This window comes from Xyrauchen texanus, chromosome 18, assembly GCF_025860055.1.
Source record: "Xyrauchen texanus isolate HMW12.3.18 chromosome 18, RBS_HiC_50CHRs, whole genome shotgun sequence".
NCBI classification, from domain to species: domain Eukaryota; kingdom Metazoa; phylum Chordata; class Actinopteri; order Cypriniformes; family Catostomidae; genus Xyrauchen; species Xyrauchen texanus.
In genome coordinates, this window is record NC_068293.1 from 36,558,263 (window position 1) to 36,582,735 (window position 24,473).

At 35.7% G+C, this 24,473-nt stretch overlaps 1 protein-coding gene across 3 annotated transcripts in view; it reads right to left on the bottom strand.

The window, feature by feature from the left end:
- The window catches only part of glsb (glutaminase b), a 61,886-nt gene that overhangs the window by 12,043 nt on the left and 25,370 nt on the right, over positions 1-24,473 (bottom strand). For all 3 annotated transcript variants that reach the window (XM_052147907.1, XM_052147910.1, XM_052147908.1), the window contains exons 4-14: positions 17,892-18,021; positions 17,681-17,760; positions 14,114-14,277; positions 13,672-13,730; positions 6,310-6,342; positions 6,152-6,210; positions 5,675-5,741; positions 5,454-5,504; positions 4,313-4,489; positions 4,037-4,168; positions 1,076-1,168 (exon numbers count right to left, since the gene is read on the bottom strand). In XM_052147907.1, coding sequence (XP_052003867.1) covers positions 1,076-1,168; positions 4,037-4,168; positions 4,313-4,489; positions 5,454-5,504; positions 5,675-5,741; positions 6,152-6,210; positions 6,310-6,342; positions 13,672-13,730; positions 14,114-14,277; positions 17,681-17,760; positions 17,892-18,021 — 1,045 coding nt within the window. The remainder of the gene's footprint in view (positions 1-1,075; positions 1,169-4,036; positions 4,169-4,312; positions 4,490-5,453; positions 5,505-5,674; positions 5,742-6,151; positions 6,211-6,309; positions 6,343-13,671; positions 13,731-14,113; positions 14,278-17,680; positions 17,761-17,891; positions 18,022-24,473) is intronic.

The window sequence follows — 24,473 nt, forward strand, 5'->3', positions numbered from 1 at the left end:
CGATCGTAAGTTCTACAAATCCCCAGGCCGCTGGCATGATCGTTTATTAAAGGTGATGTGTGTAATTTTTGTGCCACTTACTGTACCAAACTGAATGGCGAAAATAACGACTGTTTTCCAAAATTTTCGGAATACTTCCTTGTCAGCCATTGGTTGTACAAAAACATAGTTCCACTCCAAACTCACAGCATTGGTTTAGCCAATGACTATGTTACATCAACACCAGAAGGCGGCTTATTGTGATAAAAAATGTGTTCCTATTTACATGCAATGTATAAGCGGCATACGCTTTACTCCCGCAGCTTCCTCCACAGCAACTTAATTTCTCCCCGATGCTTCTATAGATAGCAAACATGGGGTCCGAGGAAGACTATTTTCTTCACCGCTTTTTTTTTCACACACATTTATTTTCAGATATTCCAGAGTTTTTGCTGTGTTTGTTTCTTTCATTTTCTTTCAATAGAAACCTAGGTGCATTAAACCGCTTTCTCTTGATCCCTTAAACGTCAAAAGGAAATCAGTGTTCTATATTACATGATGTTTCAGAATGCCGCTTTCTTTAAAAACGCTGAAATAAATTGTTTTCTTAAGTGCAAGTGGTGTTTACATTAGATCCCATCTGGGCCTGCAAATGAAAATGGAAGCAAGCAAAATGAAAAATCTCTTTCAGATAAACTGCATGAAAAAGGGCAAAATAAGAGGTGGCATTTGGCATGCAGGATTAGAATCACATGCACAGCTGAGAAGTTCTGAAGAACTAACTGTTGCTCTTTCTAACTACTTTAGCTATCCTACTTCACGGAGACCACAGAACACCAAAAATTACTCTCGTTTTAGTTTAGCTTCCCAACTGGCAGTTTTGTAGTTTCAAAATGGTCCTGTAGGGAGCACAATGTTTCTCTACAGTTGTTGTGTGGAAATAAGCTTCCTCTGCAATATTCTTCAGAATATCAAAATCAAACTTCAGAGTTTTTAGTATATAACTATAATTCACCCTTCAGTAAATGTGCATTCATTCATATAAGACATGAGGTAATGCACAATGGGCCATATGGGTAGGGAAGAGGGTACTCACCCGCTGGTCCCCTCCCTCTCGGCGAGGATCGAGCTTCTTGGCGAAGTGCCTAAGGTTGTCATAGTTGTGAAAGTTGAACAAGGACACCAGATCCTAAAACAAAGAAGAGGCAATAGGAGTCAGTCCAAGATGGCAATGTCATAAATCACACACACAAACACAAATTGCTCAAGGGCCGGTTATGCTCGTGTTGAATGTCTCAAGGTGGTCTGCTAGTGACAGTAGACTGTGTCATGCACAGAGGAGCCCTTTATACAATGATAATGCTGAAATGAGTTTTCTTCACAATGTCATTAATTGATTCTTAAGTTCACTGAGGTTTAGCCCGAGTTATAAATGTAATGGTCTTTAAAGGTGATTATACCTAAAAGAACAGAATAGCACAAGATAAACAGACATTACAAATCTGGGATTCAAAGTCTAATTTCAATCTGGAAATAAACAGAAAATTGTAAATGGTCTGCACTTATATAGCACTTATTTTAACCTTAGAGGTTACCAAAGCGCTTTACACTGTGTCCCAATCACCCATTCACACACACACTAATACACCAATGGCTGCAGAGCTGCCATGCAAGGTGCTAGCCTCCCATTGGGAGCAACTTGGGGTTCAGTGTCTTGCCCAAGGACACTTCGGCATGTGGAGTCATGTGGGCCGGGAATTGAACCGCCAACCCTGCAATTGGCAGCCGACCCGCTCTACCACCTGAGCCACAGCCGCCCCCTGTAGAATTTTGACAAATGTAAAACAAAGAAATCTAATGACATCAAATGAATAGGATATAATTAAAATTATGCATTTCAAGGTCACTAATCAGATTTGTGACATTGATCATATGAACCCTTTACCCTGACCTAGAACTTTATGAAGTCTCCCTGAATTTTGTTGGAAATATGACCGTTGGCAGGAATGTCTGAATGTCTAATAATAAGCACATTTCCTGTCTGGTTACTGCCTGATTTGACAGTTGTTACTGTCCTCTGGCAAAGAAACACTAAGGTGAATGAACACAGAAGGTGAACAGAAGAACACTACAAGTGGAAAGAAAACATACACTTTCAAATTGAATATAGATTGAAGAGACAGAATACGCCCACACTCATGTGTACCCAACATAGGAGATTCAGGCAGTAATTATAGACTTCCTGACCTTAAACAAGGTTCTGAGAGACTCTAGAGAATGCTTCGTAGATATTCAGAAATTAACAAGGGCTGTTTCTAAGGGAGATCTAAAATAACACTGACTGGTTTTCATCACTTCACAGCTACAAGATGAAAAGCACTAATGAGAACTGCATCGTGGGATTCAAATTCTGCAAACAGAGGGCCTGGATTGCTTAGCAAGTTAAGACGCTGACTACCACTCCTGGAGTCGTGAGTTTGAATCCAGGGCATGCTGAGTGACTCCAGCCAGGTCTCCTAAGCAACCAAATTGGCCTGGTTGCTAGGGAGGGTAGAGTCACATGGGGTAACCTCCTTGTGGTCCCTATAATGTGGTTCGTTCTGTGGGGCGTGTGATGAATAGCCGCAGAGAATAGCGTGAAGCCTCCACATGTACTATGCCTCTGTGGTAACGTGTTCAACAAGCCATGTGATAAGATGCGTGGATTGGCTGTCTCAGAAGTGGAGGCAACTGAGATTTGTCCTCCACCACCCGGATTAAGGTGAGTCACTACACCACCATGAGGACATAGAGCACATTGGGGTTTGGCTATTACAATTTGGGGAGAAAAAGGGGAGGGGGAAAAACATTCTACTAAACAGCACAAAAGTGGCATCTTTAAAAAAGTAATCTGCCCCAATTCTTGAAATATTGAACAATTCACAATATTATTCGATGTTGTGATATTCAATATACTGTATATGTATTTAAAAAATAAATGTGTAAAATATAAAATTGATAAATACCGGTAATTCTATTTAATAATTTAAATGTACAAGTACCCATTTAATACAGCAACATTTACCAACCAACAATATATATATTTACCTATAAAAGCATATTAAAATCACAGGGATATTGCTTGATTTTTTAAAATGGCTAAATTAACACAATACTGGTAATTGTATTTAATAATTGAACTTTAGATGCACCTATTTAATAAAACAATATTTATCAACCAATAATATATTTATTTATGCATAAAAGCACATTAAAATCACCCTGATATTGTTTAATTTCATATCACCAGCAAAATCATTACTAATACATTGTAACTATAATAAAAACCCTATATGCCCCTACATGTATCACATAGAGTACTGTGCAAATATCGTAGGCACATAATATGATTCACAAAAGCATTTGGTTATTTATATCTTCAGCTTTAGTGTGTCAATAGGAAATATAAATGTTAGACTCCCAAACATTACTTTTGCAAATAGATAGCCCTGCAACAGATGTCATTGCCCCCACAGAGCCCCCCACTGAACATCGTGTCAGTCTGAGATTACATAAAGAGACAGAAGCAATTGAGACAGCTTAAATAGATAGAAGAACTGTGGCGAATTCTCCAAGAAGCTTGGAACATCCTATCTGCCAACAACCAAGAAAAACTGTGTCCAGTTGTACTTAGTATAATTGGTGCTGTTTTAAAGACATAAGTAGTCACACCGAATATTGATTTAGCTTTTGTTTTATGTTTACTGGACTTTGAATGATATTAAGTGATAAATGAAAACTATTTATGTCATTATTTTTGAAGACATCCACACTATGCAACATTGCACAAGTGCCTAAAATTTTTGCACAGTACTGTATGTGATTCACGTGTGTGAAAAGTACATACCGTACCCAACATCTCTACACACAAGAAGGTTTCTCGTCGCCTCCTGTCTTGGTTAATCATTAAATATATTTCATGAAGTAGCAAGAACATGGGTGTAACATTTTAAGAAATGAAAGTGTTTTTGTTTGTGTGTGTGGGTGGTTGTGTCTGCAAAGAAGAACATTCACATACTGTGCAGAACTGGATGCCCCGAACACTGTTTCCCAGTTTGTCCAATGGCGGAGACCAGCACATGATGCCCATCACATTGGGCACAACAAGCAGAATGCCACCAGCCACACCAGACTTGGCCGGAAGACCCACCTGAACAAACAACAAATAAATAACTTTAAATTAAAGAGAAACTACACTGCATTTCTGGATATTCTGCAGGTGCGGTTATAGTGATTATTATTTGATTATCATTTAATGAATTACTGCTCCTAGAAAATGCACACAAAGACTTACATGGAAGGCGAACTGTCCAGAGAAGTCATACATGCCGCAGGAGTGCATGAGGCTAAGAGTGTCTCGTACGGCCTCAGGGCTCAGCACACGCTCGCCTGTAATTGGACAGAAGCCGCCATTGGCCAGCGTGGCAGCCATGACGCTGGCGCTCTCACATGTTACCTCGATGGAGCACAGCTGCATATATCAACACAAACACATACAGTATGAATAATGATTACAACACGACAATAAATTCAAATCACAATTAAAACACTGTATTACCAGTCCAGCACAACTGCATGAGGGCGATTCCACTAAATAGCGATCTACGTTTGTCAATTGTAAAACAAAATTCTGATTGGTCAATCTTCTATTTTCTTGTTCAAAAATGAGCACTTGAATGTGTGAGTGTGAGAGAGCCATCAGTTGGGCTATCCTATTTCAGATGCGTATGATATCAGATGCACATGAGAGGAGTCAAGGGACAGTCACCAGACCACAGTCATTTCATGCCTTTGCAATGTCAAAGTAAGCCAAAGCCACTCATGTCAGACATTTGTAAGACTTTGCAGTGTAAATGCAATAATGCAGCCTAATAGATCTGTCGCTGTCTATTATATTGTTAATATGAATCAAACAACAATACTGAAAAGAAAGCCACTGACTGCTCTATATTTATTTATTTTTACCAGCCTAACATGTTCTTAATTTACTTAATACTTAGGCTACTTCTTTTTTTATTATTATTGTTATTTATTAAAAAAAATGAAAAAGTGTTCACTTAATTGAGAAATGCTAATGCAACATGCCATTGTTTGTATTTAATATGTTTATATTTACATACCATAATAGCATATTATCTATTTTTTTTACTGTGGTATTGAATTTCAAATAACAAGAATTGTGAAATTTCACTAGTATTGGTACCAGATAAAAAAATTTGATTTGATTATATTGACCTTCCAGTTGCATCATTGTGTTGTAAGGTGTTTAAATATTTTACACTTAAACTTGTGCTGGCTGGATAATAAAAAAATTAATTCTATTCATGGATTTCAAAATAAGAGATGTGGCTTTGGAGAACACCTTTTGTTGCAACTGTTGTATTATCTGTTAACCAAAATCTGAAAAATCTAACTCAGAAACGAGTCAGACACACCTGAAAGTAAAAGTCCAGAACTGCAGTCATGTCTGTGCCCTCTGGAAAGCACTACATAGAAAGAGAATGAAGGGTTAAGGTTTAAATTCATAAAGGTTAGCCTAGAACAGTATTTCTATTAAGCTGTCAAGAAATCATTCCAAACAAAATAAATATTTCTAGATCATTGGATGCTATAAATCAAAGGTGACAGGAACGCAAAAGCATCCTAATTTAGCAACCTTCTTTTCTTTCAGGTAGTAGCCAATAGCGAAATTCCTGTCTCCTGATTCACGCTCTGACTGGAATCTAGACCAAGAAACAGCAAACATTCAGAGAGCTCAATTGAACCCAACACATACAGTACAGTCTAAATTTCACTTGCTATTCATCTTTTGCTTTTTTCTCCCTTTTTCATCTTCTTCAATGATGAACTTTGCATTTGGGTCGTTGACATACTATACTATAGTGAAGGCCAAACAGGGAAAACATTTTTTTTAATACAAATTGGGTGGCCTGTTACAGTTCCTAAAATACACACCTTCCTTTATACATTCTTTTAAATTCTAACCTAAAATCATAAAAGAATCAATTATTCTTATTCCGATGCAACCAAACTTTATCAATGTTTGATCAGGGCTTTTTAAGAAGTGGGACAGTGAAAAGATTGACATGAGTGATGGTTCAAATAAAAGCACAGAACTGGGATTTCCACATACGTAGCATTGCTGAAACCAACATATTCGTTTCCTGCCATCTTCTTCAAGAAGTTCATCACCTGCAGGAGAGCACATATCACGACAGGTAAATAAAACAGAACCAAAAGAAAACAGTTCCTTAGAAGAGTTGTATTGTAATCTACTAATTATTCACTCACATAATCAAACTTCTCGGCATTGCCTGCCCCTTGCTGAAAGACAAAGAAAGAGATTAAGGGAAATACGAATCTTACATGGAAATAAATTCTCTGTTCATCAAGTGTTCACAATGCTCTCATTATAAAATACACAAACAAAAATAGAGCATATTATATTCTATATCAAATCAGTTTGAATGTAATATCAAGGTAAAAATCAATTCAGTACAACACTAAAATTGGTTGGTAGTCTGCTGTTAGAAATCAGTAAGATCAAGATTTAATATATTGACTACAGTAAAGTACTGTTATGCTCTACAAAGGAAATGATGATGAACTGCTATTGTGGAAAGAGTAAAACCTGCAGGCCAAACAGAGAAGTGGGTAAAAAAAAAAAGTGGCTGTAAATCAGTATGTTTGATAACATTTTAAGATGTTACAGGTACTTGTGAGGATCTGTGCATTGTGTGTTGATGCATTTATGAGTGTGTGGAGAGGTATGAAACGGGTTGTTTAAGAATGAGTTCAAATTAAGGCTAACACATGTGCATCATCTGGACAACTGTATGGATCAGTACCCATTAACCTACAACTTTTAGCACTGCCTCATTGGATTATCTTTCTAAATCAACAATGGCTAATTTGTGTGTTTGTTAAAAATTAAGATCGTTGAACATTTATGCAAAAGGGAAAAATGTATGTAGAAATATGCTTGTACTACATGCCCAATTTACCATGGAAGCCCACAGAGACCATGCATTATTATATGATGGCTTGATAAGGCCAACATACTTTTATTACACAAAGTGGGGAGAGGGATTTTTCAAAATTCGAAATCACAATATTTAAACGAAACTCCTCCTTTGATACTTTAAAGCTATGTCCACCAAACTCGGCACTAGGCCTGTCACAATTATCAAATAATTGTGTGGTCTCGATTATTTAATCTAACTATGATTATTGTGCACGTGCACTTCAAATTTCAATCATATTTTACATTCCAAATAAGAGAAGTATTTGGAAAGATTTTAATAATTAAAATATAATTTTTCATGCCATTACCTCAGTACAATATTTTCCACGTTTTTAGAGCCTTAATGGAAATCCAATATCTCTATTTTATACATTATAAGTTAAATATGAATAAATTAATTATTAAGGTGTATGAAGCAGTATGACAACTTAAGAAGTATGATAATTTCTATGACAATTAACATCATTATCGTGAAAGCCCTAAAACAGACAATTAATTATCTCAACCTTTAAACCCCTAAAACAGCCAATTAATCAACGTAATCCAATTATTTGTTTGACAATTAATCATCAGCCAAATTTCATAATCGTGACAGCCCTGCTCTGTGCAGTCCTGCTGCCTGTTTTGACACAGTAATCTTTATTTATTTACCATATCAGATTTCCCATAGCAGACACAGACAAAACTTTCAGTGTCTGGCTTTGACTCTTTATGATTTAAATCTGAAAGTAACTAACTACCTAAGTTCGATCAATCAATCGATCAATCGATCAATCAATCAATGTCAATAAGTCTGTCTGTCCGATCCAATCAAATGCAATCCAATCCTTAAAACCTTTTGCAGTGTTTTTTGTCATGTTTCACAAGAAAAATAGGTTGTGATTTTAAGAAAGCAAGACAGAATACAATAATATGCATGGCCTCTTTTGGCTCCAGTAGTTTACATCAAAAAGAGCATTTTATCCTGCATAGATGCTCTACTGTGATCCCTATTTCATCGCCTTATAAAAGAGCACAATGACACTACTGATATTTTAGTATCCAGGCTTGTTCATGGGGAGGGAGGAAAAATGGAAAGGAAAAATTACCAACGTCTTTGACCTGCAGCAGTGGTAAAAAATCCCACAGATCCTACGTCTGTAAAATATGCAACAACACAAACAGCAAACAAAGAGCCTTCAACAGCATATCATACGCTTTAGTATATGCTCATGGCACTGCTCAAGGACTCTTGGGCACAAAGGGAGGAAATGACGTCATGCGCTACTAAAGTGCAAAGGAAACCGACAGGCACAACTTACATTTAGCACTGACCTACTGGTCAACACATCAAAGAGGTAAAAGACAATTTACGTTACACCAATACCATTCACAAGAGAACAATATAAGAATATAATGGTTGAGTTTAGGGTGTGATGGGAAATTAAATGAGCTTAAACTTCATGGATGTGTTGTTCACAGGATGCTAAACATTCATTACAGAGGGTGACGGTGCATCCTTTCATGTGGATTTGCGCAAGGTTAAAACAAATACATAAAAAAATATGGATAGTTTTTCTTATGTGTAGGGTTGGGAATCAAGAATCGGTTCTTATTCAGAACCAGCTTCATTTGATAAAAAATACCAGAAGTGAAAGATTTTTTACAATGCTCAGCTCTGTTTATAGTTATGTAATGTCTGCATTATTTTGCCAGTGCATATGGAATACCATACTAAAATATGGTTTTCTGCACCACTATTCAATGGCTGCTGCGCTGCTGAATCTATAGCACCACCGCAAGAGAAAGGTCTTTCTATGAAAAAGATAAATAGACCACACATCTATTCTATTGTGTTGTCCACACTGGTTTCAGATAACAACAAACAGGGCAAATAGTGAAGTCTGATGCTCGAATGAATGACTAAATGATTAGTCAAAATGATAAACTCACATCGTAAGTGTCGTCATAAGAGTCATAAGCCTTATTCGGACAGGACTAGTTTTCTAAACAACATTTGAGTAACAATTATTATCACCCGATGTCTGTGATTTCGTGTACTGATTTGAAAGGGACTATCTCTGTTTCTATTACAGGAGGTGGGAGTGTGTGATTTCTAGATATGGCTGTTACAGAAGGTTGAACACATAGTTGAGGTGATAAAATTAACTTATATTTAAAACTTGATCTGTTTAAGTTTAAAATGTGTTATCATTTTAAAACAACATTTTAAATAACTAATTATTTAATTTATTGATTTCATTTTAATCGATACATTTTACATTATAAATTACTTATTTTAAAAAGCCTATTTAAATAAACTTCACAAGTGTCTATAGAAGTGGCTGCTTTTAACAAACCCACTGAAATAAACAAGTCTTTTCTGTTAATTATATAATTATGACATTAAGTAATTGAGCAGAGAAAATCTTGCCTGATGCTGATTTTACGCTGGCCAGTCTGAGCATTATTGATTTGATTTTCTTACTTTTTTGTCGGATGGCAAAACAAATCTACATACCTATTGAAAAGCACACAGCAGTCAGTAGATTGGCACACATACTGTAAGTACGATCTTAACGGTAGTTCATGCAGGTCAAAATACATGAGGAGGAGCGTTGGGAAAATTCAATATCAGCAATCACAGACTTTCGCATTTGGATGGGATTAGATTTCTCATAGGACCCTTGAGTTAGCCAAAAAACAGTAGGTAATTTGCTCTGCAATTTGTACAGAGGTTGTGAGAGAAAAACACAGACTTGTCATACTTGGACCCAATTAAAATCACAAAGTACGCCTGTGAAACTGATATCCTTGACCTACCGAGGAAAAACTAGTCCCGTCTGAATAGGGCTACAAACTCACTCATTGAATCAGTTGGACCGATTACTGAATTAACATCTGACTCAATTATGAATTATTAATAATTAAGTCATTACTTGTGACCAAGACAATAAGAACTGAGTTATGCTGTACTTAAGGCTTGTAACACCCTGTCTACTCCAGATGCGAATGGCACGTCACGTCACGTCACAGCAAATAGATCCCATTATAATCAATGAAGCTGTCTTTACTGGAAGCGTACGATGCAGTGTTGTGCAGACAGTAAATGGATGTCTCGTTCCATTTATTGCTGCACACACTGCTGCTACTCCTGCCAACAAAACAAATAAAAGGTTTGGAATGTTTGCTTCAACGCATCAAGTGTAGAAAGCCTCAAGCCGTTGCGGTGTTTTGCGTAAATGTACATGCCCAGTGTAGACGGTGTAAAACTTATATCAATGAGATAACTCATTATCGCTCGTTGTTCACAATGGAACAGAGTTTTGTTGTAATAAATGATACTTAACAAAATATGTTACAAAAAATATAATTATTTTGTTTAGTAATTTATAATTTGCTAATGATTCCCATCCCTACTTATATGAGCCTGTCACAGCAGACTTTGTTTCTGCTGGCCCAGCTCAGAAAAGCCTGCTGAAAATGTGTGTGTTTGTACAGAAATGAATCACTTTTGGTTTTCTGATAAAAACGTACACATGCACACTCTCTACAAGGGCACAACTGTGGGCATATAGTACTGTGCCATCTTTATGTAAGGCCATCAGAACACTTTAATCTAAACCTTACATTACAAAACCACCATTAAGCCAGCTGGAGTGTTTTTACTCTCTTGTGTGCTTGCACATGGATATAACTCGACTGCATCACACACAAACAAAAATAAAAGGTGCAAACAACTCCAAGAAATACCAGCCAGGCTTAATAAACCCACTATATATGCACACAGCAAAATGTGTAAATATAACATTAAATACAATATAATTATTTTATGGTCTATGGTGATTTTATTTTTTTAATAAGGCACAAGTTGGGCTGGGTGATATGTCAAATATTCACAATATATTCAATTATTTAATATTTGCTGACAATATAAAATTAAGGTACATTGTGAATATTAATGATTTTCTAACATTTCCGTTAAACAGTTAAAAATTATAATTTCATTGAATCGATTCAAAACTCAAGATTTAAAAATTTGTTAGCGTCATCATTTATAAAATGTTCATGGATATCTTATTGATGTCATTTTTCATGCAGTAGTAAAATGTTTTAGTAAAATATATATTTAGTAAATTTTGCTGTTCATTACTGTTTGATTAGTGTTGTTATATCGGTGCTTCTGAATGAAAATGATTAAATATAGTTCTTGTGATCATTTAGTGGGAAACATGCCTTGAATATTTTAAGGTGCTTACATTAAACATTTTGAATCTACTTGTCATCAATGGCCCTTTGATGGAAATGTTGGTTTCTCTGATTTAAAAAAAAATATATATATATATATATATATATATACATACACAGTATATACACAGTATATTGTTACGTTCCACGCATGTTTCGGTGTTCCTTTTTGTTTTTTCTCTCACTAATTCTATTTCTTTTCACTCTGCTATCTCGCTCTCAGGCTTCTGCCTATAGGATAGGTCACCTGCCAATCATCATCAGGGCGTTTTGACATCACCCAATCCGCTGCCGCCCCGCCTGTTTAAAAAGCCATCCGGCGCGTTTGCTTAGAGAGACGTGCAGTATGTGTTTTATTTTGTTTGAGATAATTACCTTTGTTGTAATTATTTGTTTCTTTGAAATCTACTTGTTCAATCTGTTACTTTGTTATCTGTGCCTTATGCCGCTGTTCAATGGAGCTTGATGTTCATTTAGTTTGGGGAGAAGAGAACAGGTAAGCAGGTGGCACGATATACATGGTACATGTAGTGATGTTTGATTGTTATGGGTGGGAGAGTGCCCGCGACTCGGCTACGGCGTTGTTGAAGTCCACATGGAGGATGGTACGTTTTGTTACGTTAACACTATATTCTCCTTGAAAGCTTCACTTTTATTTAGTTGACCAGCTACTGGAAAGCTTGCTTCTAAAACAACCAGGCTAATTTAACTGTTACACCTGTGTAAAATCACCTTGCAACAACTGCTTTGTGCAGCACAATGAGCTAACAGCTAGCGGTCGTGTTTGTGTTTATGGTCCGTAATGTTTGTGTCGCGTTTAAAATGATATCACAGCAGTAGATGCAGCGCAACTATGACGATCAGCCTATAACCCCACCCACGTTGAGGCGGCACTAAACTGCAGTGGAAAAGCAAGCTCAGAAAAGTAAAGCGAGTCAAGTCGAACCATAGCGTGTAGTGGAAATGTGCCATAGACACATTAGATAAGGAGTGTGCTCGCCATCCTTTTTTCTTCTTCTCCTTGACTATGTAATTTAGAGGGTCATGTACCCTAAAGAATTCAGGTTTCTTTGTTTTTTTACATTTTTGTTTTCGTAGGTAGATTAGAGGCCTTGTGAATTTAGATTTTAATGGAATTATTTTTGTTTTGATTTAGCGACACTCAGGTTCCTTTCGTGTTTTTTTTTTTTTTTTTACTAATTACACTGTAAATGGCTCATCCTGCACCTCATTCTAGTTGGTTTGGCTTGTTGTAATAAATCTAACATCATTTGACACACCTGATTCTCTGCTTGCAACCAGCATTAATGTAAAATGAGTTGCGTTCATTTCCGCTAGACCTTTAATACGTTTGTAACTATATACATGCACTACTGTTAAAAAATTTAAACATACGCATTCTTATACTATTCTAAAATGTGACAAATTGAAGACATAAAAACTATGGCATAACATAAATGGAACTATGGGAAATGTTAAATCTAAAATATATCAAAACGGTTTATTTTAGCATCTTCAAAGTGGTCACCCTTTGCCTAGAATTTGCAGACATGTACTCTTGAAGCAACTTTGAAGCATCACCCTGGGATGCATTTTAAACCATATTGGAGTTCCCATCTATTTTGGGCACTTATTGGCAGTTTTTCTTTATTATTTGGTCCAAGTCATCAATTTAATTTTTTTTTGGGTTTTATAATGAACTTAATATAGTGGCACAATTTATATTTTGTCTACAAAACTAATTTCAAACATTTAAGCATACACCTTCGGATCAAAAAATTAAGATTTTAAGATCATGAGAAACATTTCAGTCAAGTGTTTCAAAACTTTTGACCGGTAGTGTATATAACTTTAAATCATTTTAGAACAAATATATATTGATATATAAATAATAATGGAAAATGGGGTTATGTATTTTTTAGTTATATTGCCCAGCCCTTGTCACAACAGAGGGTGGAAGGGAAATGTTTGGAGAACAAAAGTCTGAATGAATTTCACTGAAAATTCATAGCAAACAGACTTTTAAAAATAATGGTCTTCAAAATGGCATGATCTTCATGTTTTATTTTATTATGATAATGAAGACCTTGAGTAGGTGTGTTAGATATTTATAGACAGACTGTGTACAGTAATAAAACAAGGACAGGAAGCACCAATAATATGCAATGATGATCACTTCTCAGACTCCCTTGCAAAGTTTAAAAATACATTAGAGACAAAACTTCTAATTATGATTACTATAAATGCAACAAAAAGCTTTTGGAAGAATATTCAGCCAATACCAAGTAGTCTATTCTGGCTAATTTAAATTAAGTAAATGTGTGTACAGTTAAGAGTAGTTAAAAAAAATTTCTAACATTTAAAAAAGAAAACAGGAAAACAAGTGGAATTAAGATGCTTACCTTAATTAGGGAAGAACACACAATTGCACCAGCATTCACCATTGGATTATGGGGTTTACCTGTGGTCCCCAACACAAAAACAAAATGCATGTGTTAGTGCATAGGCAACATGTGTAGTCCATTTATTGTTTTGCGTGGCAGAAATTGGAGAGACCAGTAATCTCTGTTCTCGATGAAGTCCAAATACTACTTTCAGGTATGAATGCTGAACTAGGACTGAAGCCACTCATGGATTTCAGGTCAACAGCAAACTGTGGCTGTGCTGGTAATTATATATCACAGTAACGATATATGCTTTAAGACTACAACAAATTAAAAGCTGTTAATTGTCATGAAAATAACTTTATACTGGAATGCCAATGGCTATCCTTAATGCAAAACATAATTTGCTATTTATTTCTTTACAAAAGTCAACACTTTTTCTGATGGTGAAAATCCTTACCGTCCTCATCCAGGAAGAGCTTGTTGAAGCGTAAGCCGCTGGGCTCTTTCCCAATGAACCTGTGCACATACTCAGTGCCGTAGTCATGCACGGCAATAGCATACTTGAGCGGCTTCACGCACGACTGCAGACAAAATGGCACTTTAGTGTCACCAACTGTGTGCCTGAGCAAAATGAGAGAACATTGATCAATACCAGTGACCCGTTCGTACAATACATGGTATGTAATTCAGTTGGTGAACATTTACAGTAGACCACACTATGCTAGAATTGTATTTAAAGATTGTAGTTCAGCCTTTAATACAATGAAGATAGACATTCTCTTACAGAGATCACTTAATCTTAGAGATAATGGTTTCCTCATCTGGTGGATCAGAGATTTACTTTCCATTAGTCCACAACGAATGTTCGTTAATGGTAAAGTGTCAAAGACAACTATTTTAAACACTGGAACACCACAAGGAACTATATGTTACTATTGTCTTTGTATAATAATGAATTAAAATTAAAGGGATAATTATTTATTTTTTGTCACTTTTTCTCCCCAAATTTGGAATACCCAATTCCCACTACTTAGTAGGACCTCGTGGTGGCGTGTTTACTCTCCTCAATCTGGGTGCTGGAGGACAAGTCTCAGTTGCCTTCGCTTCTGAGACTGTCAATCCACGCATCTTATTACGTGGCTCATTGTGCATGACACTGCGGAGACTCCCAGCATGTGGAGGCTCTTGCTACCCTCTGTCATACATGCACAGCTTACCACACGCCTCATTGATAGCGAGAAACACTAATCGCGACCACGATGAGGTTACCCCATGTGACTACCCTCCCTAGCAACTGGGCCAATTTGGTTGCTTAGGATACCTGGCTGGAGTCACCCAGCACACTCTGGATTCTAACTTGTGACTCCAGGGTTGGTAGTCAGTGTCAATACTCCCTGAGCTACCCAGGCCCCCACATTTACGTCTTTTTTAAATACTCATGTGCAATGGCACTTGAAACAGAAAGGGATAATATTTATTATAAACATGTTATTGCCCTTCAGAACTGATGTCGACTGAGTGCATAAGATTAATTTGAATAAAACCAAAGTACTGGTTGTTACCAGCAACATCCGGGAAACTCCTGAACAAGTGCAACCTTTTAATACTTTGTTTGCACCCTGTTGAAATGGTTTGTAGTTTTAAATATCTGGGAACATTTATAGACACTCTTACAGACCACTTTATTAGGTACACCTGTACACCTACTTATTCATGCGATTATTATCAGCCAATTGTGTGGCAGCAGCAGAAAAAGAAAGCTGAGGCTGCAGTGGGCACAGGCTCACTAAAAACCGTCCAGATAAAGACTGGAAAAACATTGCCTGATCTGATGAATCTCGATTTCCGCTGAACTACACAGATGGTAGGCCCACTGCAGCCTCAGTTTTCTGTTCTTGGCTGACAGAAGTGGAACCCAACGTGGCCTTATGCTGCTGTAGCCCATTTGCCTCAAGGTTCACCGTGTTGTGCATTCTGAGATGCTATTCTGCTTACTACAATTGATCAGTGGTTATCTGAGATAAAGTAGCCTTTCTGTCAGCTCGAACCAATCTGACCAATCTCTGTTGACCTCTCTCATCAACAAGGCGTTTCTTTCCACAGAACTGCCACTCACTAGAAGTTTTTTTGTTTTTGGCACAATTCTGAGTAAACTCTAGAGACTGTGTGAAAATTCCAGGAGATCAGCAGTTACAGATATACTCAAACAATATATGCTGTAAATATATATATATATATATAGCTCAAAAGCAAAACAAAAAGCTTTGGTCATCATAAAGGATCTTTTCCCATCCTCTGCACTGTCACTTTCAGTTATTGCCCTCAGCGAAGCGTTTTAGGCAACCACGGGCCATCAAGTATATGTATCAGATGTCATTTGTGCCAAATGCTGTCAGAATATTAAATATGTAGCTGTATATGTTTGCATATATTTGTGTGGGTATGCGAATATGCCTGCATGTTTTTTGTATACTGTTTTATGTCGATGTGTTGGTGTTTATGGTGAAGCCAAAGACAAATTTCCACATTGTGGAGAATAAAGTTAATGAACCGATGTTCCATTTATCAAATGGACAATCATAAACCAAGTCAGCAGACCCTAAAAGCTGCGAATGATTTGCAGATGTTAAAACAATAATGGAAAAAAGTGTGGGCCTCATGAATTATTTAGGCTTTCAGTGGAAAGATCTTAGCCATTTTGTCTTTACAGTTTAAAAACAAAAGTTAAAGCAACGTCAAAAAATATGAGGTATATGCGTAAAGTGTGAGATGCGAGTTGTTTCATATACTTTTACGGTGGTTTATTGCGTTTTTTTGTCCTTTTTAGAGATTGACAGACCCGAATCACTATTTACTGTCATTAGGACAACTGTGTGAAGACTTTTTTTAAATTCACCTTTTGTGTTTGACAGTAGACAGTAAGTCAAACAGGTTTGGTGCAACCTTAGTGTGAGGAAATAACGTCAGAGATTTCATTGTTGGGTGAACTATCCATTTAAATACGTTCCGCATAATTCCACTGATTTCTCCCCAAAAATCAGATCAGAGAATGTAAAAACAGTCAGCAGTTTCTATATGGGCCTTTCGATGGTTCAGGTTTTGGCAATGTACAGTATGTACTGTATGCAGGTGCTCAATGTATCTTTAAAACAAATTTTACAGCAAGGAGTTAGTGGAATGGTGGTGGCGTAGTGGGCTAAAGCACATAACTGGTAATCGGATGGTTGCTGGTTCGCTCCCCACAGCCACCACCATTGTGTCCTTGAGCAAGGCACTTAAATCCAGATTGCTCCGGGGTGATTGTTCCTGTAATAAGTGCACTGTAAGTCGCTTTGGATAAAAGCGTCTGCCAAATGCATAAATGTAAATGTAAAACATATATCTTTGTTATCAGGGATAAAAGAATGTGCCATGGCATATGGTTCTGAATACTGTATTGACGGACACTTAAATTACTATTATTTTATGGTCTTGTTATCAATCATCCTCACATGACTAGCAGATTAGAACATCCCCTTTGCTCTACCCTATGTGTTTATCTCCAGGGGAAAAGTGTACTGATATCGAATGATAAGATTAGCTGGCATTTTATCAAATGGTTGTTTGACCAACATTAACTGTATGATACATTTCCGGTACTTGACAAAAAGGTACAGTGAATGGCCAGTGATAACGCTTTATAACACTTTTTAACACTTAACGCTCAAGTGTTCTGGTTAATAAATATCCAAAATGACAATTAAAGCTTGTTAGAATACTTTTTGGTATTCTTTATTTCTTTTCTAGTATTTTCAAAGAGAAGCAAGAGTGGAAACCTTACACAACAACTTTAGGAGCAGCCTAATCTTGGCTCCAAAAAACAACATCCATGTGAATGGAAACTGAATTGAGCCACTAACTAAATAGGACATTCAAGACAAGTCCAAGAACGAATGCACAGAAAATTGTTTGGTCTACTTAAAGAGTTTGTTAAATTTAATTATTAGTATAATGAGTTGGGCATTCACTAGGAGCTCCTTCACACCTTTGTCCATCTACTGTGCAAAGGGACACAGCCCACAGGTCAGGGCTAAATTTGGCAAGTTGTGGAATGTAGTCAGCAACCTGAAAGCAAAAGAAAGAGATATTTAATCACAGTTCTTTAAAGAAACAAAACTATTATCAAGCAAAAAAATATATATAATCGATTTGAGTTGAACGAATGAGATTTAAAATGTCTACGTTTGTCTTCTTACCTGCCCCCCAGAAAGATTTCGGCCTTTCTCATAGAGAGTATCAATGTGAGAAGCAAATGTGTGAAAATCAGGGATAGCAAATTTCTTGCGGAAGGCCTGGGTGAGGAGCACAATGTTGCTCTGGACACACCTGAAGATAGAAAAAGCCTTAAGAAATTTTCTCATATAGAATTGGTTTGATAACTCTGATATTTTTTAAAGGGCAAAAACAGAGGCGTAGCACCAAATGTTGGGCCCAGGGCACAGCACTATTTTAGGGCCACCTAAACAATTTGAGTGCAGTGGGGGAAATATATGACCATTTTTTAGATGGAAAAAAAACAGTGCTTAATTACAGTGTTGCTCATGAGAGGTGAAAAATGTGATTTAGCAGGTGTTTGTTGTATTTAAAGCTTTTTGTAAGTGTTTAAGCTTAATTATGCACTCAGTATTTATTTCCTCCAATAAAACATTTTACTCCCAAAGAAATGAGTTGTAATTTTTAAACATGTGTATAAAATCATGACCACTCACATGAGATGAGGACTCTAGTCATATCAGTAACCTTATAAAAGCTGCTTTATTCTACATGGGGGAGGGGCGCCCTCATGGGGGCTGCCATTTTAGAATCACATGACCAGCTGAAAACTACTCTAATGTCAATTACCGTCTTGTTATTGGACACTTTCACTCTTGGATTAAATTAGCATGGCTGATTGTGAATAGTGAATTTATACAATGGCATCTGTAACTGAAAACTATTGATTTTGAATGACGTTGCATCCACAACACTAGGTGTCACTAAGTTCAAGATGACATGAACAAAAAGTTACTGAGTGCACCTTTACAGTAACCCTTTCATGTAAAATGCTGAATATTTTACCACACAATGTTGACAAATTAGCTTCAGAAAAGGTGACTTTAGCTGAAAGGTGAGTAGTGTGCATCCCTGATATTATGTACAAGTAGTTCACAACCTTTTATTTTCAAAATAAATAAATAAAATAAACTTTGGCTTAAGCAATAAATTAAAAAAAACAAAAACACTGTCTACTAAAAAAAAATAATTATTATTCTTATTATATTAGAAATGATTCTTGTTGAAAACAAATCAAGATAACGTGTATGAAATGAGAGGAGTGCCAGGTTGTTCCGTCTATTTTGAGGCATTATTGTTCTCAGGTTATTTAGAAAACGGCATTTCTCTTTTCGGTCAGTACCGCATCTATGAGTTGCATGAAGTGGCCGGGGAAGAGACTGAATCTTCACTCGGTGGATGCACACACTGGTGCGGGGACGCTCGTCACGCGCACGCTGCAGCTAGATTATAACATGATGGCTCGCAATGTAGTGAATCTTAATATATGTCACGTTCACTGCGGGTATCTTATCATGAAGAAACTTGGTGATACAGAGCTCTATTAAGAAAATACATTTTATTTTTGTGAGTTAAAGATGGATCGAAGTGAACATAACAGGTGAGAGAGAGTAGTCTTAGCCCATTATACACTAGAACAAAATACATGTTTTATTAGTCTTTTTTGGCTTATTTTCCAAAATATTTCATTTAAAAAAAAAATAATTTGTGTGTGTGAAAATATTATTTAAAATGTGAATAACTTTTAAACATGCTGGGAAAAATCACTATATGCATACTTAAGCAGCCTCTGAAATTAAACCTTAAATTATATTTTACAACTTTTTATAATTAAATTTTTTTAAAACATTTATAAAAAAGGTTTTAACATTGATTAAAAACCAATAACATGAAATCAAGGGACAAACATTCTTTTCCAAATATTACATTTTGTTTTGCTTTTTTGCACACTTGTTCGGCCTTGCACTAATGTTTTATTAAAAATAAGTACAAAATAGATACACAAAATAACTTTGTGTCATAGAAGTGGTGTACCAGATGAAGGGAACAATTATTTTTTTCAGGCAATTAACAATTTCAAATAACATTTTCTAAAAATGATGAAAAGATTATAAAATTATATATTTTTATATTTTATATATATATATATATATATATATATATATATATATATATATATATATATATATATACATATACTTCCGCTATATGAAAGCTTTTTCATGACAAAAAAAAAGTCAAGGGACATGTTTGTCAACATATTTTGAAATTGACCCAAATGTTGTCAGAAAAAATCTTTGTGAGACGCAAAGCTTTATTTTATTTTCTTTTACAGTAGGGGGCACTAGACAGCTCACAAAACTGAATCCTCCATTGATCTGCATTCAAATCATTCAAAACGTTTTACATCTCTTATAATTTTTTTCACTCTGGAGAGTAAATTGTCATTAAAACGGATAGTAGCAAGGATTCATACTTGTTAAATCCGCAACAGCAGTATATAAAATATATATTTTTTTAAATAGTAACACTTGATTGTGATTGGCCTATACGCAACAGCGCTGCCAAAAGTAACAGGTGCCAAGTGACAGCGCCGTATATGCGCTACCTGATTCTCCAGTGGTCTGTCGTTGTGTTTTTTTCTGAAAAGCACCTATTAGTAAAAATTGCTATTTTCAAGGGTTTTGCAGGACTTAAATTTGAAAAAGCCAAATTCAAATACTTCAAACACCTTATACGAACCCTTATTTACTTTAGGAGCTATACTGCAGAAGAAAAAAGTTATCTGAGAATGTTGAATACAATATTTAAGCAGGGCTCAACATTAACGTTGGCCTGGACAAGTGAATTTTTAAAGATAATTTCACTTGCCCGACCGGACAAGTAGACTGATTAAAACGTCAATAATGAAAAAATAATCAGCAATATTTGTGATAGCCTAGGCCCGTGTCACTTATTAGCAAGTTAATATTCTTAATCAACTGTTGAAAGTAATCCAGAGCATTTAATTGTATAATTAGCTACAGATCGAGGTAACAGCAGTGTCCTGTTTGATTGAGCCCTGTGGGTGCTGAACATGCTCAAGCTAATACGCATCAAATACATTTCAACATTCTTGGTGAGGTTTTCATGTAAAAACAGAGAGTGATGTCTAAAGTGAATGTAAACAGCGGAGAAAAAAAGCGTATTTGTATTAAAATGCCGGACGTGTAAGTATAAATGTAAGCTAATGGACCTGCTGCTGTCTAATGTGCCATTATAATAATCAAACAACCAGAACAAGAGAACGAGAATACACTCACTGCCCTTGACTAAGTAAATTTAGTAGCTTTAAAAAGTATTAATATATTATAATCATACAGTGAAGACCAGTAGTAGTTTTATGTTGTATTTCATTCTTCAAAGCTGTTAAAAAGCACTGAAGTTTCTTAATTTGTTCTATTATTTTTAATCTAGTTCTATTCATTGCAATTTTTTATTGTTATTTTATTACCGACTGTTTACTAGTCTTGAATAATTACTTAAGAACTTGAAACCATTCTTCCATAATTAACATATTAGTTTTATTATTTGTTGTGGTTTTGAAGCTGGAGTTGAGAATAGTCAAATTTCACTACCGACACCTGAAATGTTGGTTTTGTGATAATGGATAGCCTTTATTGTACATGGTAGATCTTGCTGCAGTAACATGATGAAAATGATCTCATTCAATAGACCTATGAGACAACCATACGTTACAGAAAATATTTATCATATGACAACAGCCTCCTCCCCTACTCAGTGCAGTTCACATTTCAAGTTCAAGGAAATCCACTGCTAAAAAGACAAGTTTTTAAAAAGTTCAATAAATGCATGACATTTCCAAAGTCAATGAGTAATCATGTTAAATAATCGTGATCTCAATATTGACTAAAATAATTGTGATTATGATTATAATAATCGAGCATCCCTACATGCCGTGTTCATTTTGTACCATATTTACAGGGATATTTAACAAATATTTACCTAAGTAGCTATGCTGACACATATAACTGACCTTCCTACTGTAAGAAACTCTAGATTCTATACTTTCTCTTTTTGATTTTCTGTTACTCAGGTCCACCATTACCTTCGGTCCAATGCCCCTGGCAGGAATATGACAACTTATTCTTATTTTAAAGAATATGTGCATTTTAGGTAGAAAGATCTTTAGTATTGACCCAAATACTGTTAAACAAATCAAAACTATCTTACATTTTAGCTTCAAAGTAGTCAGCCTTTTGCATATACTATAGCTCTGCACACTCTGTTCATTCTCTTATTTCAAAGCAACACTGATCAAAGGTAGATACAGTAAGAGCAGATGGCAGCGAGATCTGAACCAACACATTTCCCACAGAAAAATATGCAATTCATTGTAAAATATCAAAACGTCTACGGCGTGAGAGAGGAAACCAAGTCTGTGTAATTCATTTCCACAACAGAAGAGGCATGTACATGGTGCTAAACAGAAAACCTCCCCTCTGATCTAGAGGAAAGTTTTTATTATTGTGTCTAAAATATTGGTCCAGTTGTTTCACCAAGGTTCCTGATGGGGCAGAGAAGCTCAAAATAGCCACACACAGTGCTGGCCTATAAATTTAAGTGGATGTGAATTATTGACAGAGGTTATCTTTTGCTCAGAAAAAGGAACAGGTACAGAATACCTTGCAACAGAGTACTCATACTATTTTTGCAGTATGTATACAGTGCAAAGTGTGCAAATAACCTGGATAACATTCTACATTTGCCAAAATGTACAGCATACAACAGAGCACACTGTGCTGGGTACTGTATCCCACAATGCAATGCACTTGTGACCTTGGTGACATTTTTTATTAAATTACCATAAACTGTCATGTGAAGACATTTTTATAGAAAATTGTATTAAATTTGCAAATATGTTTCCAAGATGTTAACTGGATGCTACACTGAATCACATTTTCCACGACTTCTCTATTTTTGTATAAAGTAATTTAATAGATGTTGCAATCTCAAAGCAATTTCTAATCAATTAAATATTTTCTCATAATTCGAAAAATGTATATTCATTATAGACATTTCAATGACTTTTCAGTATACTGTATTCTGATCTGTATGCATCAAGCAGTACACTGGTTTTCCATTACACTCTCTCTCTCTCTCTCTCTCTCTCTTTATGACCCTGACTCTCATGCAAGGTCGCTGCCTGCCATCACCTATCAAGCCTCTACAAGCTGACACAAACCCACTGTATCCATCTCTTAGCCAGTAATGAAACTTTCAGTGAACACAGCACCAGCAACAGTCACGTACAAGGCAAGCTAAAAAAAAAATAGACATTTATCAGGCTGGTTATGTGGAGACGTTTTATGGATTATGTCTGGGGAGTGATGCACAATTAGAAGAAGCAGACTGTGTGGGATTCGCTGATGTGTGGCCAAATGACGGGGACTACTTACTATACATAAGACGCAGAGTGCCACACACCAATCACAAATGTCATGAAACGTGTTTGATTGTGTGTTGACATACACAACTCAATATTTGTGTTATTTGCTTGATGCAACTTTGATGCATTGCATAATTTTAAAGTTTTGTTCAGCAGGCTTACGCTTCATGTAACATCAAACCTTGCGTTTCTTGAATTCAAACAGATGGAGGGCTTTCTCTGGGGCCTATAAAATGAAAATGCGATGACAGAAACTACTAATAAAAGTGATATTGTTCATATATTTAAAAAAAAAAGTAAAATAAATAACCAATAATATTACATATTTTGTCCCACTGAAATGCTCATTCTATATTACAGCATTGATTTTGAGTTGGATGCAGATGTAAATTTACTCGTATTAATAACAGTAATGTTATCTATAACATCTATAAAAAGTAAAACAGTTTTAAAACATATTTTTGCATATTATTTTAGGATTTACACATTTCCATTTCAATCTTTAAATTTTCTTTTGCATATTTTGCATTTGCCCTTTTGAAAATTGTATTTTATTAATTAATTATATATTGCTTATAGTTTTAACAGTGGTATTTGTAACAAGACCATATTAAGAAAGCACATGGACCCTCCATTTGTAACCTAATGCCCCTCTCTCTACTAATTTGTTCTCAGCGCCCCCTGGCATACTTTGAACGCCCCCGTTGAGAAACCCTGGTAAACCCTGTTAGACTCACCACCAGCCAGTGGTAATAAAGTTCATGTCCAAACCCTAAAAATATAGTGGAACATCAAAATAGGTCCCTGATGATCAGAGTTGTAGTCATCTTATGAAAAAAAAGAAAAAGTATGCGATTTGTGTTAAATTATCTATTTGTCATTGTTTATTTTTCAATTCTTATTATTATGCTTAGATTTACAATTTCATTTATGATTTAATTTGTATTGGTACTTTTCTGCCTGTTGTCATAGTGATTTTTAAGTCACTGCAAAAGGTGCCGGTGAAAGAATTTGGACAGGATAAAATGTTTGGATGACTGATGATTTTTTTAACCAGTTCGTTATTTTGATTCTATTTTCATTTCGTTTGACGTGTAATATGAATTTAGAAATATTTTTTCTTTAATTTCTTCATGTTTCAATAAATTAATTTAACTGTTCAAAACTGACCAGTAGATCACTATTAATACTAGCCATGATTTGTGTGTCAGTAGATGAAAATTATTCATAATACTTGCATTTCCTAAAATTTAACTGAGCATACATCCAAATTCTG